At 42.3% G+C, this 15,951-nt stretch overlaps 2 protein-coding genes across 4 annotated transcripts in view; one reads left to right on the top strand and one right to left on the bottom strand.

Annotated features, from left to right (window-relative positions):
* LOC147032731 (carboxypeptidase M-like) overlaps window positions 1-12,365 on the top strand; it is a 174,473-nt gene extending 162,108 nt beyond the window's left edge. The window contains exons 12-13 of one of the 3 annotated variants that reach the window (XM_085870578.1): window positions 4,976-5,258; window positions 12,312-12,365. The gene's annotated coding sequence lies outside the window, so the exon portion shown is untranslated. The remainder of the gene's footprint in view (window positions 1-4,975; window positions 5,259-12,311) is intronic. The other 2 variants (XM_085870579.1, XM_085870580.1) reach the window with 2 other exon arrangements.
* A 1,513-nt stretch (window positions 12,366-13,878) lies between these two features.
* LOC147032730 (protein BTG1-like) overlaps window positions 13,879-15,951 on the bottom strand; it is a 2,403-nt gene continuing 330 nt past the window's right edge. Inside the window, exons 1-2 of the mRNA XM_085870588.1 lie at window positions 15,846-15,951; window positions 13,879-14,892 (exon numbers count right to left, since the gene is read on the bottom strand). The exon at window positions 15,846-15,951 is cut by the window's right edge and continues 330 nt beyond it. Of these exons, the coding sequence (XP_085726714.1) occupies window positions 14,528-14,892; window positions 15,846-15,951 (471 nt within the window). The 3' untranslated portion in view covers window positions 13,879-14,527. The remainder of the gene's footprint in view (window positions 14,893-15,845) is intronic.

Genomic DNA, 15,951 nt, shown 5'->3' with positions numbered 1-15,951 from the left:
ACAGAAGATGCGTTTTACTTCCTTGTTTTAAGAGCATTGTATCAATTGCTTCTGTATAGACGTGCACATCTCAATGACCGAGCACTTCCCCCAGCCACAACATTTGGCAGAACCCTTATCAATGGAAAACTGGTCCCAATTCTCATGTCTAAGCCAGCCAAGCCAAACATAGACAAAACGGTGTCTTGCATGTGCAAATTATCCAAATGTCTGAAACGATGTTCATGCAAAAAGGCTGCTGTGCCTTGCTGAGTGACATGCATATGCCTTGGTCAGAGAGGTTCATGTGGTGGAGTTGTTTCAGAGAGTGACTCTTCCTCTGAAGAGGATGTTTCATGTCACAATATTGTGTTAATCCATTTCTAATTTTATCTTCCTTAAAACCATGGCATGTAAAAGTATGTTCTTGTTCCTGACCCCATTGATAGTCAAGCATTTCTGAGTTACATAAATTTTTTGTTGTTTGACATATAACCTTGTCAATTGTAGGTAGGTTAAATCTACACCAATTGTGATATAGGAAATGAACTCCTCTTTAATATGAGGGGTCATTTGTGTATATAGGTTTAGTGGTTATGATTTTAGGACAATATGAATTACCCCTACCCCCATCCTACATCTTTGCTTTTGCCAACATTTTGTTATCAGAGGGGGCTCGCAAAAGTGTTGACTGTGTTGTTGCGCAAGAGTTTCACCATTGCCAACATTGGTTTTCATATACTCAAAGGGTGTCTCTTTATGAAAATCAACACAAAAATTTTATAGCAGACCGGGCAATTTTTTTTTAATTTTGATCGGTTGGCTCCCGGACTATGAACTCCAACCTGCCAATTCCCCCCAAATTGCCGATATCTGCCAAGTGTGTGTGTGTGTGTGTGTGTGTGTGTGTGTGTGTGTGTGTGTGTGTGTGTGTGTGTGTGTGTGTGTGTGTGTGTGTGTGTGTGTGTGTGTGTGTGTGTGTGTGTGTGTGTGTGTGTGTGTGTTGTTCACAAAGCATAACATATTCTCTCTGATAATTCTACCCCCCACCTCTCTCCCTCTCCTTCTCTCTCTGTCTGTCTATCTCTGGACATATTCGGATAGTCGTTATGTTGGACGGTGGTTATCTCCATATTATGTGTCTGGACGGTGGTTATGTCTGGGTGGGGTGTGTGTCTGGATGGTATTTATCTCCGGACGTGGCCTGATGGGAGTTTGCCTCCGGACGTGTCCGGGAGGTGTTTATGTCCGGACAACTTGGCTCCGGATGCATCAGGGCGGTGTTTGTCTCCGGACTGTGTTTATCTCCCGACATGTCCGGGCGGTTTTGTCTCTGGGTGGTATTTATAGTATGACCAGCAGAAAATGGATTTTCAGACATTTTGTTTCCATCTTCACTGCTGTTCAATGCAGAATCATTTTGATGAGACAGTATGAATCATAATAGACATGCCACCACACGTCTGCCTTCCCTTACTCTCATCTCTCACTGCCTTCCCTCCCCCCCCTTTTCCTCACTCTCGAACCCTCCTCACTTACCCTCTCCACCTCCCTCATCTTTCTCCCTCCCTCTTCTCTTTCCCCCTCCCTCTTCTCTCTTTTCCCCTCCCGCATCTCTCTTTCTCTCTCTCTCCCTCTTCTCTTTCCCCCTCCCTCTTCTTTGTCCTCCTCCCTCGACTCTCTCTTCCCTCTCCCTCTGCTCTCTCTTCCCCCCTCCATCCTCTCTCCCCTCCCTCATCTTTCTCCCTCTCTCTTCTCTTTCCCCCTCCCTCCTCTCTCTTTTCCCCTCCCACATCTCTCTCCCTCCCTATTCTCTTTCCCATCCCTCTTCTTTGTCCCCCTCCCTCTGCTCTCTCTTCCCCCCCCCCTCCCCTCTCTTTTCCCCCCTACCTCCTCATTCTCTCCCCACCGCTCTCCATCTCCCCTCCCTCCCCCCCACCCCCCATCTCAGTGTTCCCATCAGCAAAGTGACTGGTGGTATTTGCTAGTTCATAATAATACTAGTAAATAACCATTCATTTCACGCATGAGGTGCATAGGGTTGCTGAGGCAGAGCATTGGCTAAAGAGTGCATTCCTGGATGTGTCACCACTCTGACGCAGATACTCAAATGGCTGATTACCCCCAGCTCATCAAGTCTGGTGTTCCATGAGCTCTTTCCTTGGTCTCACTCTGTTCCTTGGTTATATTAATGATCTTCCTGATAATGTTCTGTCTCGGCTGGCTAACCACATCTGCTGATGACTTCTCACTTTACTGTACATCTGCTGATTCACTCAACACTACTCGTAATGACGTTGGAGATTCACTGTACAATGATCTCGACCTCGAGAATGCGTTGAAGTGGGGGCATGACTGGCTGGTAACCTTCAACGCAAAGAAATCAAAATTATTGTCCATGTCTCGCTCCAGAAACAGGTCTTTCCCTTCTTTGCATTTGGGGTCTTCATCCGTACCAGAATCATCCAAACGTCATCTTCTTGATCTTTATATCTCTTCGAATCTTAGTTGAGATAAGTACATTTCTGGTATTGCTAAGAGTGTTTTCAAGCGAGTTGGTTGTCTTTATTGAGCACAGAGGTATTTACCTTCTGGTGCTGTTCTGTACTTGTATAAGACAACAATACGTCCCCTCATGTGGTGCTGTTGCCACATTTGGGCTGGAGCACCAGTCTGCCACTTATCTTTAATCGATACGCTCTAGAAATGCATAGTTAACCTGGTTGGTGCAGAGATGGGTTCAATTCTCAACCACTCTCTCACCATAGGTCAATTGCCACTCTTAGTTTGTTCTACAGATATTTTCATGGCAAATGTTCCGCTGATTTTGCTAACTTGATTCCTTCTGTAAGAGTGTTTGGACGCAGGACTCGGAATGCCAACTCTGCACATCCATACACTAACCCGATCCAAAGTGTAGAACGAAATGCTATGCAAATAGTTTTTTTGCCCTCATCCTGTCTTGCTTTGGAATTCACCTTATGTAACGTGCTTCCCATCATCCTATGATCCCTGCAGTTTCAAGAGGACTATGAATTCCTACTTCCTGCATTTTAGAAGTTTCATCCTATTTTTCCAAACTTTTGTCATTGAACTGTCTATTTTTCTCTTAATTGTCTTGTATTTAAAGGTGGTTGCTCATCTTGGTGAGACTGGACATTGCCACCACCTCTTTTGTGATTTTTTTCCGATACTTCTCTGGTTGTGTCTTGGATGTTTTCTTATTCTTTTCCTCTTTTTATTTTTATTTTAATTTTATTTGTTTTGCTTTAACTTTATCTAACTTTCCTGTACCCTCTTATCTCGAGTGGCTTTATGCTTTGTTTTGGCCGATTTCATGAAAAACAAAAGTTACAATTTTGTAGTCTTGGCAGAAAATTGGCTTGGAAAATATTCCAGAAATGTTCCGTTTTGTTTGATGATCTTGGATTTGTTGGCCTTTATGAAACAATTACACAAAATGTTGACTTTTTCTGTGGATTATACACTTTAAACAAAGTTGACAAGTTAATCAATGACGTCCACTTCAAGGTCTTCCTATAAGTCTTTTTATTAGATCCTGGACCGCAGTCATGTGACTATTTTGAGATATTACGTTTTCACCAAATGGAGCCTTTGCTGCCCAGCCACTATTTTGCTGTTTGCTATAATTACCCAACAAGGAGTTAAATCAAGTATCATACACCTGGAATGTGTTCAGCATGGGTCATATTTCCTGGCTGGATGAATCTTGTTAACATTTCGTCTTCCTTAAAGTGGAAATACAAAATTTTGCCACCAGTCTAGTACCCTGGTTAAATTCCCTGCTTACAGACTCAATGGTATACTCAAGTTAATTAAGCTCTCAAACAAGGAGTTGATACTCAAGGTCGCACACCTTTTTTGGTGGTATGAGGAATATATTTCTGTAATATGAAAGCTAAATATTTGACGGTTTTTAAAATATCACATACACAAAGCAAGTTACCAAAATGGTTGTCATGGCAACATAATTCAGCCAATCACAGCTGTGATCTAATCAGGTGGAGGTAATGTCATGAGGAATAGATATCTGCAATATGAAAACGAAATGTTCAACTGTATTTGAAATGTCGTGAACACAAAAGGACATGTCCAGATGATTGGTCGGTCAGACGGAGATCATTTTAATATTCCCCGTATTTGACCTTATCGGGGTGGGGGGTGGACAAAAGAGGATATATGTGTTCATTTGCATTGAATTAATTATGAAACAGGACTTAAGCATATAGTGGTGAAATGGATTGATAGATTTGGTCATTGTGTTGTGGATAGGACAAAGCCATGGTCTTCTTCCTTGTCTGTGTTTACTTGTAAATAAATGTCTTAAAATGATTTAAAAATAAGTATGTTTCATTGTGACTGGGTGAAATTGAATCTGCTATTTGTATTCTACTTTGTTTGTGTTCAATGAACTTGGCTGATGCAGCTTTACACTCGTTTTTCCATCACTTTTAAATATTAATCTTCAACTATTTTAATACATGATGCAAGTATATTTGTAATATCATCAGCTATTATAATACGCGCGATGCAAAGACGTTGTGACGGTTGCGATGAAGACTGTCACGCCCCCAGCGAGTAAGGGTCGAAAAGGTCCCCTTGTCACCTGTTAATTTGGGCACGAAAAAGGAGGACGCGACCGCGGTGAATCTGCCTGACCAGATTGGCCGAGCGAGCCTGTCAGCGAAACACGTTTAAAACATTTTTGTGTGAACCCAATCTGCCCGTCTAACAGGTTAATAATTTGGCAATTCACTACATGCTATGGAGACTGCTCCTGATGACCGCACAAGAGTTCATCAAACGGGGATTTATTACAACAAAAAGTGGGGTGTGGTGGAGGGAGCGAGGGTGAGGGTGGTGGAAGAAGTGCATGGCTGTAACAAATGAATAAATAATAAATAAACCCATCGAGCCCTCGGGATCTTAGTGACTTAACCAATTATGGCCTTATCCACTCACTTGGAACACGCAGGACAGAGAAAAGAAGATGAGACGTGGAGAAGGAGAAACCTGCTCCATGCATGATGCCTGCGCACGCAGTGTGGGTCTTTCCTCCGGGTGTGCATCAGGTCGGTGCTGCGCTGTCCCTGCAGTGCGTTGCATGCCGGTCCAACTACGTTTTCCACGCAGCACGATGTACAGGAACAGCAAGTTGGGGAAGCACCTCAAAGCGGGCAGGTACCGGGAAGTAGCAGGGATGAGCAACCAGCCATGAGCAGCAGACACCCATAAGCAAGAGCAACCACACCAACACGGTGTATATTTCTTTTATAATGTCCCGTATCAAACTGCCTGCCCCATTGTCTGACTCCACCAATCTGGTGATGATTGATGTGCTGTGGTGATGGACGGGCAAGCAGGGAAAATTCCATACCTGGACAGTCCGTTTGCCTTGAGCATGCGAGATGTACAGTACATATACGTTCACGTCCCAAGCACATCATGACCCAGTTATGCCACATTGTGAGCCATTGCTGCAAGCTGCTCAGAATGGAAAAGTACATAAAGACAGATGTACATTGAGGAAAGTCCAATAATGTAGGGAAGGGGGAAAGGCAGGGCTTAGACACACACACACACACACACACACACACACACACACACACACACACACACACACACACACACACACACACACACACACACACACACACACACTGGGGCAGGGGATATGATGACTCTCTAAGCACATGCTCGACACTATCTCTCAAAGGAATTGCATAACATATATTTAAACATGCACTATGAAATAACTATTCTAAACTACGTCGCATTTTATCCACTAGAGCAGATCAGTAACAATATTCGTAATACTGAAACTTTTTCACAGGAATGAGAAGGTAGCTTACAAGTGGCACACACAAACCTTTCAGCTTTCCATTCTGGGTAAGATTACCGAACTGATAACGTTCATGAATAATGAGCAGATGGGTCCGACCTGTTATCCTTCCAATGGACAGCACATACATACATCATCCTACATGGGAAACATCAGGCTGACAGTTTATAGCTGTAACCAGAGAGTCGAGATTCCAACCCAGACTAAATAGCTCAGAAGAGTGTGTGACCTCGAGACTATCCTGCCAGTACAAACGATTATCACACTGATTAAATAAATTGTTCACAGAATCAGGAATATTTAATCGCTATCCATAAAGAAAGTATTACTTATCATTACCCCAAACCTCACCCACCAAAATCCAAGGTTTCTGTCATGACTTGATACGAAACCTTTTTTCTTTTTACTGAAGATAAAAAGCTTTTCTTTTTAAGCGATGTCACCGCTTCAATATTTGGTATGTCCTTCCTTCCATCCGTCAGTCCATTCCATCCTCCACAAATGAAAAAGAATAATCTTGATAACCAACCATATTTAATTCTAAAGGGAAATTCTCGAGGGTTCTAAAGTAATTATTTTAGGGTTCTAAAGGGTAAGTCTAAATTGTTCTCAAGGTTCATTGTAATGGGTTCTAAAGCGTTCTAAAGGGTAACTCTTTCGTGTAATTCTCGAGGGTTCTAAAAGGTAATTCTGGAGTGTTTTAAAGTGTAATCCTTAAGAATTCTAAAGTGTAATCCTAAAGGATTCGAAAGTGTAATTCTAGAGGGTTTTACAGGGTAATTCTAATGGGTTCTAAAGCATTCTAAATCTTAATTCCAAAGGGTAACTCTTTCGTGTAATTCTCAAGGGTTCTAAAAGGTAATTCTGGAGTGTTTTAAAGGTTAATTCTAAAGGGTTCTAATGAGTTATAAAGTGTAATCCTAAAGGATTCTAAAGTGTAATCCTTAAGAATTCTAAAGTGCAATACTAAAGGATTCTAAAGTGTAATCCTTAAGAATTCCAAAGTGTAATCCTAAAGGATTCTAAAGTGTAATCCTAAAGGATTCTAAAGTGTAATCCTAAAGGATTCTAAAGTGTAATCCTTAAGAATTCTAAAGTGTAATCCTAAAGGATTCCAAAGTGTAATCCTTAAGAATTCCAAAGTGTAATCCTAAGGGATTCGAAAGTGTAATTCTAAACAGTTCTAAAGTGTAATTCTAGAGGGTTCTATAGGGTAATTCTAATGGGTTCTAAAGTGTACTTTGAGAGGGCTCCAAAGTATAATTCTAGAGGGTTCTAAAGGGTAATTCTAATGGGTTCTAAAGGGTTCTTCTCATAGGTTCTAAAGGGTAATTCTAATGGGTTCAAAAGAGTAATTCTAATGGGTTCTAAATGGTAATACAGATGAGTTATAAAGAGTAATTTTAAAGGGTAATTCTAATGGGTTATCAAGGGTAATTCGAAAGGGTTCTAAAGGGTAATTCTAAATTGTACAGGGTGTTTCAAAAAGAGTGATGCAACTTTTAATGTTATTGAGAAATAAACAGAAACCTCAGGAACATGAACCAAACATTTCTTGAAAGCTTGTGACATGGTATTTCTATCACTGATTGCTATTGCATTAAATCACTGCAAGAGTTAGTGAGAGCCCATGATCTGAAATTGGTATTTATGCAAAATCCTTGTAATTGACGTTCTCGATGTGTGCCCCTCCGTGGTACAGACAGGCATAGATCCTGAATCCAAAGTTCTGTACAACTTTCCTACAGGTCTCATGTGACACTGCCTGGAGGTAGTCTGACACCTCCTGCTTCAGATCATCCAGTGTGGCAGGGTGGTTGGCGTAGACGGAGCCCTTGGCTGCCCCCCAGAACCAGTAGTCCAGGGGGTTCAAGTCTGGGCTATGGGGTGCCCAGTCATGAGCGGTACCCAGGGCAACGAGGTGGTTTCTGAAGAGCTGCCACAGGAAAGTGATGGTGTCATCAGTTGTATGCGGGGGTGCACCATCCTGTATAAGCAGGTCATGCTGAGCTAGTTTGGAGTGACCTTTTTGGCTGGATCATTATGGAACTTCTGGAGCCCGGCCCAGTAGCGCTCACTGTTGATCATCACCGTCCTGCTGTTGTCATTCTCAAACCAGTAAGGCCCTCGACTTTCCATCTGGCATTGAAGATGCAGAAGCATGTGACCTTAGACCATTTCGGATACCACAGTGATCTCAGGTGGTTCTCTCCCCCAGAAAATGTTGTTGTAGTTGTTGATGGCACCGTTCAAGTGGAAATGGGCTTCATCACTGAACAAGATCAGGTTGATCCAGTTTGTTTGATTGACCAAGTTGATCCAGTTTGGTTGGTTGATAAGGTTGCGCCTGCCACTGTTGTCCTTGCTCTGGTTGTGCACTGTACCCTTGTGCTCAAAATGTTTCACAATACGTTGAATGGCACAATTTGTGGGTCCATCACGTGATCTGAGGTCGCATTCCCGGTAGAACCTCCGGCGGGTCTCATACCACAGATCCGCACCTTTTGTCTTCTGCTTCACTGTCAATTGCATAGTTGACCTAAGAAGCTAGAAATCCCAGGGAACAAATACCAGGACAACTCCTCCAAACTCCGAAAAGGTAAATGGTACAGGTGAAAAAACAAAGACATGTGAGGAAGTCAAAGTTGTATCAATCTTTTTGAAACACCCTGTAATTCGTAAGGGGTTCCTATTTGTTTCTCGGCTTTACCTATTGCCTGTTGTAAAAACGCCAAACTTAACCGCTTACTCACAGATATGGGTGTTATTTTTTAAATTTGTTTACAGTAATTGGAGGCTCATGCAACAGCACGTGTATATGTCACATGCAGGACAAAGACCTTCATAGAAATGTGTCCACTTTTATTTGAATTTCAAAGGCAATGGACAAATACCTAACATTGACATATGGGATTTGAACCTTGGTTAACTGCATCAAGAGCCAGGAGTTCAGATGGGAACACCAACACACCAACCTCGAATATTTATCATGTTTATCCACACGATCTAGTGTTTATTTAATATAGAGTTTAATAATTTACACCTTTCCTTTTGACTTCTCACCTCCACAAGCTGTTGTCACCTCCTCTCTTCATTCTCCACAACTTGTTGCCCTTTACTCATTCTTTATGAATGGTTCTTTATTCATTTTCCCATCAGCTATTGTCCCTTCTTCTTTGTCCATGTGACGTCCTTTTTTTACTCTTCATCAGTGATTTTTTTCCTCTCCCCACAAACTACTCTACCCCCTCCCCCCTCGATCTTTGCTCCTCATAAGCTGTTTTTTCCCTTCTTTCTCCACCTGTTCTTTTCTTTTTCCTCCCTTTGAGAAGCTCTTTTGTCTTTATTCTTCATCAACCATTGTCTTTTCTTTCTGTACCATAAATTATCCTCTTCTTTTTTTTCTTTCTTTTTTTCTCTCCACAGTGCTATCACTCTGTCTCTCACCCCTCTCTGCCACCATAATTAACAAACAATGCTCAAACTGTTGTCCTCGTGACTCGTTAACACAATGCGGACTTGTTCTGTTTACTCCACATTCGATTCTGTCCTGTCCATGATTTCAAGAACCTTTTCCTGTTCTGTCCAAGTTCTTTGATTTGTGGTGGTTGTCAAGAGTTTCACATTTATAAGGCCTTCATCTCTAATAAGGACAATGATATCAGCACGGTGCTTCTGGTATATGCGGAATGTATTGTCCTCGGCCCAACTATCTTCAGTAGCTTTATCGATGACCTTTCCCTCCATCATGGGGTCAGATTCGTGGATGTTCCCTGATGATTGCACAGTGTTCAGCTCCATTCATAACACCCCAGATAATGGAGTAGTTTGTGCCTGCATGCAGCAAGACCCGGACAATATCCAGGCTTGGGCTTGTAATTGGCAGCATTTGCACCACCCATGTGCCAGGCAATGACCATCTCTATGACAAGTGAGAGCCTAACCACTTCCCCATGATTTTTAATGGCATTCCTAATGCTGAGTCCCCCACTGTTAATATTCTGAGGGTTACGGTTTACCAGAAGCTCAACTGGAACCGTTACATAAATGCTGTTGCTACTAAAACAGGTCAGAGACTGAGTCTTTTGCCATGAGTTTTGCCAATAGGTTCTGATCAGAACTTCAACATCGTCTAGAAGGCACATGTTAGGTGTGTGTTGGGATACTCTGTACTTGCCTGCATATCTTGACAAAATCCAAAATCTAGCTGTTCTCTTGATTTGCACCTTACACACTAACCGCAGCATCCACCTTCTTCAACATCGATGTGCCACGGGCAGTGTGTAATACTTACCAGATGCACTGCAATGACTCACCAAAGCTGCTTCTTCGGCAGCATTTCCCAAACCCACACCTTTTGCAAGTTAGATGGACAGATAAGCAAAAAAAAAAAAAAACAGTTTTATTAAGAAACAATTTATTGGAAAAAAAAAAAGCCAAGGGGCACTATGAATAAAATGATGCTAAAAACACAAAAACCCTTGGCAAAGGTAGATTGAAACAAAGGTTGGAATGAAAGTAGAAATAGAGATGAGAAGTTAAATAACTTCTTCTTTCATGGCGGCTATTATTCCCACTTGTGGGGTTGGTCTGGGGAAGCTTGACACAAGTCTTTCACGAATCGGCTGGTCTGGCCTGACATTCGACTAAGTAGATGGGGGCAGGGATTTGTAATATGGCCATGGTCCTGGTGATAGCCGTCTATTCTTCATGAAGGACACCATGGGATCTATAACATCCACAAACTAAAGCTGGCAAATGGAAAGCCTGCTTAACGCCCATCTGAGGGACGGCACACACATTGATGGATGATTCTGCCTGTGAAACACTGGGATGACAGTTTATAGCTGGGTCGGGATTCGAACCCATGCTAGACATATTGGAGGCCAGTATGCATACCTCTAAGCCATCCTGTAAGCCCAAGTTGTACAACAGAGGAGGTAAACAACATGCAGAAAGAGAAGCTAACAAAGAAAGTTTTCTCACCCTGATATATTGTATCATGCAGGCTCATGGCAGGATAGCCTAGAGGTATGCACACTCACCTCTGACCTGTCAAGCCTGGATTCAAATCTCGGCCCAGCCATAAATTGTCATCGTGGTGTTTTTGCAGGCAGAGCGAGGCATCAAAGTGTGTGCCTTCCATCGTTTGGATGTTAACCTGGAGGATCAGTCTGCCATTAATGGTTGTTAATGGACGTCAAAGACCCCACGGTGTCCTTCATGAAGAGTTGGTGAGTTATCGTCGGCGCCCTGAACAAATCTCAAATTCCTGCCCAAATCACCTTCAGTCGCGTATCCAGTGACAGTGGTGATCTGTCCAGGATGGTTAGAACCCTGAAACGTTTCTCGATCTGTTGCGAATGCCCCAAAGGTCCGTCAAGAATACGGACCTCCATACATGACGCATCATGAGCATGAGTGGATTAACCATTCACAAGGATGCTGAGCGAGTGGTTATTATTGCTGGAACAGCAGGATTACTTACATGTCTTCAGGCTAACGTAAGAAATGTGCACACTATGCTAAATATGACTTAAAACTCCATCATATTGTCCATTCCTTGCTGCACCTTCTGGCGAACCCCTGTGATGGTCAGAGAAAACTTCACCCTCACATTTCAAATGATACTGGCAATCTGGATAAATGGAACTCGTCATCTGATGGACTAATGCTTCAGATTATTGTCTTCCATCGACAGTTAACTTATCAAAAAGCACTTTCCTAACCCTTGATGTCACATCAGAGTACTTCCATATTATGTCTGGAAAATCAGAATTCCAAACATCCCTATCCCTTTGGCCAAATATTTTCTTTCTGCCCACCTTTCTATAGCTATCCTTCATCCCTGCCTTCTTTCCTCCTTTTTTGTATACAAAAGCGAGATGACATGAGAGTAAAAAGGCAATGAACTGACAGTGGGGCCGAAGTTGGAGACAAGTGAGGGAATGAACCAATCAGATTGGACATAGGTGTGGGGAGACGACAGCAACCTTCAAGAGCATTGCATTGCATCGGGTTGGAATAGAAAAGATCACTGGCAGAGATGATGGGGGAAGGGGGTACCAATTGCTTGAAGCCCTGGTATTGAATGCAAATTTGCAAATATTTTAATTTGCCAGCAACCGTTCACCTACTGAGACCCCCAAGATCCTGAAACATGTACATCACTCCTAATTCCCAGGATCTACATATTAGGTACACAGTGTAGATGTCAACTTCCACCAACATCCCTTATCCTTTTCTTTACACTATCTCCTTAAACTGCTTTTATTTTTCCTCACCTTTCCAACAACTATTTCTTAACTTCTTCCCACCCACAACCCCTCCACTTTTGTTCATCCACAGTAATATTATCCACCAATCTGAAGTTCTGCCTCTCGAGGATGGAACTTGGCTTACTCCACCCACAAATGTAACCTGAAAAAATATAAAATCATACATCTGACATTTTTGTTGTTCCTTCTAGGCCTCAGCTGCACATTTGAAGACTGAACAACATGCCTTATATCATGAAAGAAAGGTACCTTTTGATTATAACCCATGCAGAGGAAATGAGCTTGTGTATGTTATTTTTGGAAGTGATCAAGCCAGCGATCTATTGCCTATCCACAGAAAAAGGAAAAATTTGAACTCAGCAGACTGAGTTTAATGTACATTTGAAAACTGAACACGTTATCTATGATGAAAAAGGTATGTTTTGATTACAACCCATGCAGAAGAAAAAGTCATGCTCAGTATTTGAAGTCCAATTAAAAAAAAACTCCAACCTGTCTTTTTGATGACCTTTTATGCAAAACACGGCGAAAAAAAACATGGAAGGTTGTTGCACGTAAATTCGGTTTTTTCCTATTTAATCCTGGAGTGTGCAAATTCAGGATTTAACGATTTCACGTGTGCATGGCCATGTATTCGCATATGTGAAATAAATTGTTTACATCATTTCTGGATATGCCAAAGTGTGAGTACCCTTTTTGAAAATTATGCACAGCATCCAACTCAAAATGTCACACATCTGCCTGTTGGTTTCCCACGGGTGCTGGCCTACCAGTGTTCAGTTTTTGTCCAAGTTCACCTGCCATATTGACGTCTCATGCACATGCAACATACTTTTTAATTGGCCCCTTTTTCATCGATTATGAAACAGATATCAAATAATGCTAACCCCCACCATCCACCACCCCACCACCCCCCTCCTCCTCCACCTCCGATTGCTTGGCAAACTTTGCAAAAGCGTCACAAGGGTGCCTTTCTAAAACGCTGCCAAGCTTTGAATTCCGATCTGAATAACTGTTTGAGCCCCTGTATCCAACCCTCTCTTAAAACGACTCCCAGATGCGATTCTTGGCAAGGGTGGCAGATTTTGCAATATCCCCTAAAGTAGCACATTTTGATCAAGGGACATCAGCCTAAGTTTACTCGAAGCCTGCTGTAGCAAACATGGTCAACTTTCAAAACCCATATTCACCAAAACGTGGAAACTAGGTGTTAAAGAAAAAAAAAAAATCTATTTTGGAACACAACAGATTTTGCCACCACATCCACTAAAACATGGACAATTTGCTTTCAAGACATGCATTGCATCAAAGTGAACCACTACACCCTTCTTGAATACTTTTACTGTAGTCAGGATATGCTCCATCTTTAGTTTAGTAAATCTGGTTAAAGGTCCAAAATGTTATTGCTGGCATTAGTTGCAAGACCAAGCTAAACACTATCGACACAAGTGTTAAAGGGAAAGAAAATTTTCCAATTTTTATGGCTAATCGGGTCCTATGGTATCCACAGGTGACGCATACGTGGATAAAAAATCTTCCATTCCAAGTTTTCAATAAAAAAAAATAGAAACACCAGCAAAGTAACGGTTTGTGCCATTATACGAAGGCATCCATTTGGAGAGGATTACAAAATGGCCATCTGCCAGCAGTTGTGGAAAGGAACAAGACTACCTCTATAAAATGGCTCCACTTGTGCAATGGAAACATTCACCCACAGCAGGATGGTACAGCTTGAGAATCAGGGGGACGAGAATAAAATTTAAGTCAGACGTCTAGTTTATTACAACAATAGAAGTACAGCTCAACAATTGAGACACCTTCCATCTCAAAATAGAAATCTGTACAACTCTTCTCAAAAATGTACAGATATATACAAGATTTACAAACTATTGCAATTGGAAAGGAAAGGAAGGAAAGAGACAGACAGAAAAAAGTGCCTTCCTAAACACTTACTAAAAACCAGATGTTAAAAGTTTAAAAGCTAAAACTATAACTTTGGACACGATGCATCAAAACTCGTTGTAGGTCCATTGTCTGTCCTGGCAGCCTGCAGGCTCGGCATTAAGGCAGCAGTATATTGCAAGGTGCACGGAATTCAATTTTAACATGAGAACCATATACATTCCCCCTTGTAATGTTCCTTTTTCAAAAAAAAAAAAGAAAAAAAAATTAACACTTTCATTGCTTTGGTCTTCAGTTTAAGACATGACAAGGTGAGAATTTTTTTTTTTTTTTTTTTAAACAAAAAGCTAAGATTATCTACATTTATAATCACAGCATCATCGCAGCTAAAGACCAACCACAACATCAGCCAGCAATGCTGCGCTCAGTAATAACACCTTGCAGTAACAATGACCTGACCACTAAACCTGGCTCTCCAGTCGTGACAGACGATACAAGTAATCATCTATCCAGAAACAGTCATCATAGCATAACTGCGAGATGGGCTCGTGCGACCCAATACGTATTCACGACTTTCCTTGCACCCCAGAGTGTAACTGCACTGTTCTGGGGTAGTTGGTGGCAGTGTGACGCGGGTGGCTTCATAAAGGACGCAGATAGAACCATCCTCGCCGATGCGGTAAGACACCTCAAATGGGTCGATCCACAGTGTGAGCTCTCTGGGCAGGAGACGGAACAGCTGCTCAGTGCTGAGCCCGATGCAGATGGCGGCCTGCCCGAGCAGGGGATCCATCTTGTGGTTTATCCTGATGCATCGATATGCTGAGCCTTTGCAAGGCTTGTCCGGAAACCAATGCTGCTGGTAGCGTTCTGAAAACAAGGGAAAGAAAGTCTAGATTAAGAAAAAAAAAGTGCATCCAATGAAATTGCAGCTATGGCACAATGACCCAAGAATCGTGTGACACCTGTTTGCTCGGTTGGGCAACAATTAGGTCAGTGCAGCAATTTTATGCAATCACATGACCAAAAAAAAAAATTAACCAAATTGGGAAGAGAAAGCTCAAGGTAATAAAAGGCTTTAATGATCAAAAGTTCAAGTCAAATGTTAATGTTCCATCCCAATTCCCCCAACATTAACAAATACAAGTTGATACACTCTCAAGGGCAATCCACAAATTACACACAAAATGGAGGATAGTTTGGTTTTTTGTTCCCATCCATAAACAATGTTGATAGGTTTTATAACTCAACCACGATGTATCAAAGATAATACACAAGCTTAGTTCAACATTCGAACAGCTTTTTCACAAAACAAGGCTCCATGAAAAATGTTTTTTTGGTTTAAGGATTTCGAGCACAACTCAAAACGGTCCAAGCACTCACCAACTAACCAGCACAGAAACATTCGACAATTCGGTTACAACTTCCAACTGCGCAATCCTGGCAAGTTTGATGGCAACTTAGCCATGCGTGAGAACTTGTGCTTTTTAACCACCAGAGTTTCCTTTGTTATGCGCACTTTTCTCCCCCACCACCGGAAAAGCCGCCCCCATCTGGCGAGCCATAAACAAAGGTCCCTCTCTCTCTCTCGCCCTCCCTCTCGATTACTCAGTCGTTGAGGTTTGCGCAAGCATTTCGTGCGAGGAAAATAAATAAATGAGAAGGAACTGCCTGCTCGAGACAATTGCCAGATTTACAGGAGAAATCCAAAACTGCGTCGGAAGGGATCAACATCACCCGACGTCCGAAGATCGTTCGGACGTATTTGGCAACACATGAAATCGAAACCCCGCCCACTCCGTCTCGGTGACGCCCACTCTTACCCGCCAACAGCTGGCAAAGGGAGCGGCTGAAGGAGTCGAGCTGGGGGTCGTGAAGACTCGATGCCCGCAACAGACTGGCCACGAAGGTGACGGCGCTCTCGATCTC

This window comes from Eptatretus burgeri, chromosome 2 (genome assembly GCF_056783735.1).
Source record: "Eptatretus burgeri isolate ZD-2024b chromosome 2, Ebu_testis_v1, whole genome shotgun sequence".
Classification (NCBI taxonomy): domain Eukaryota; kingdom Metazoa; phylum Chordata; class Myxini; order Myxiniformes; family Myxinidae; genus Eptatretus; species Eptatretus burgeri.
This window is presented reverse-complemented; position numbering and strand designations above follow the sequence as displayed.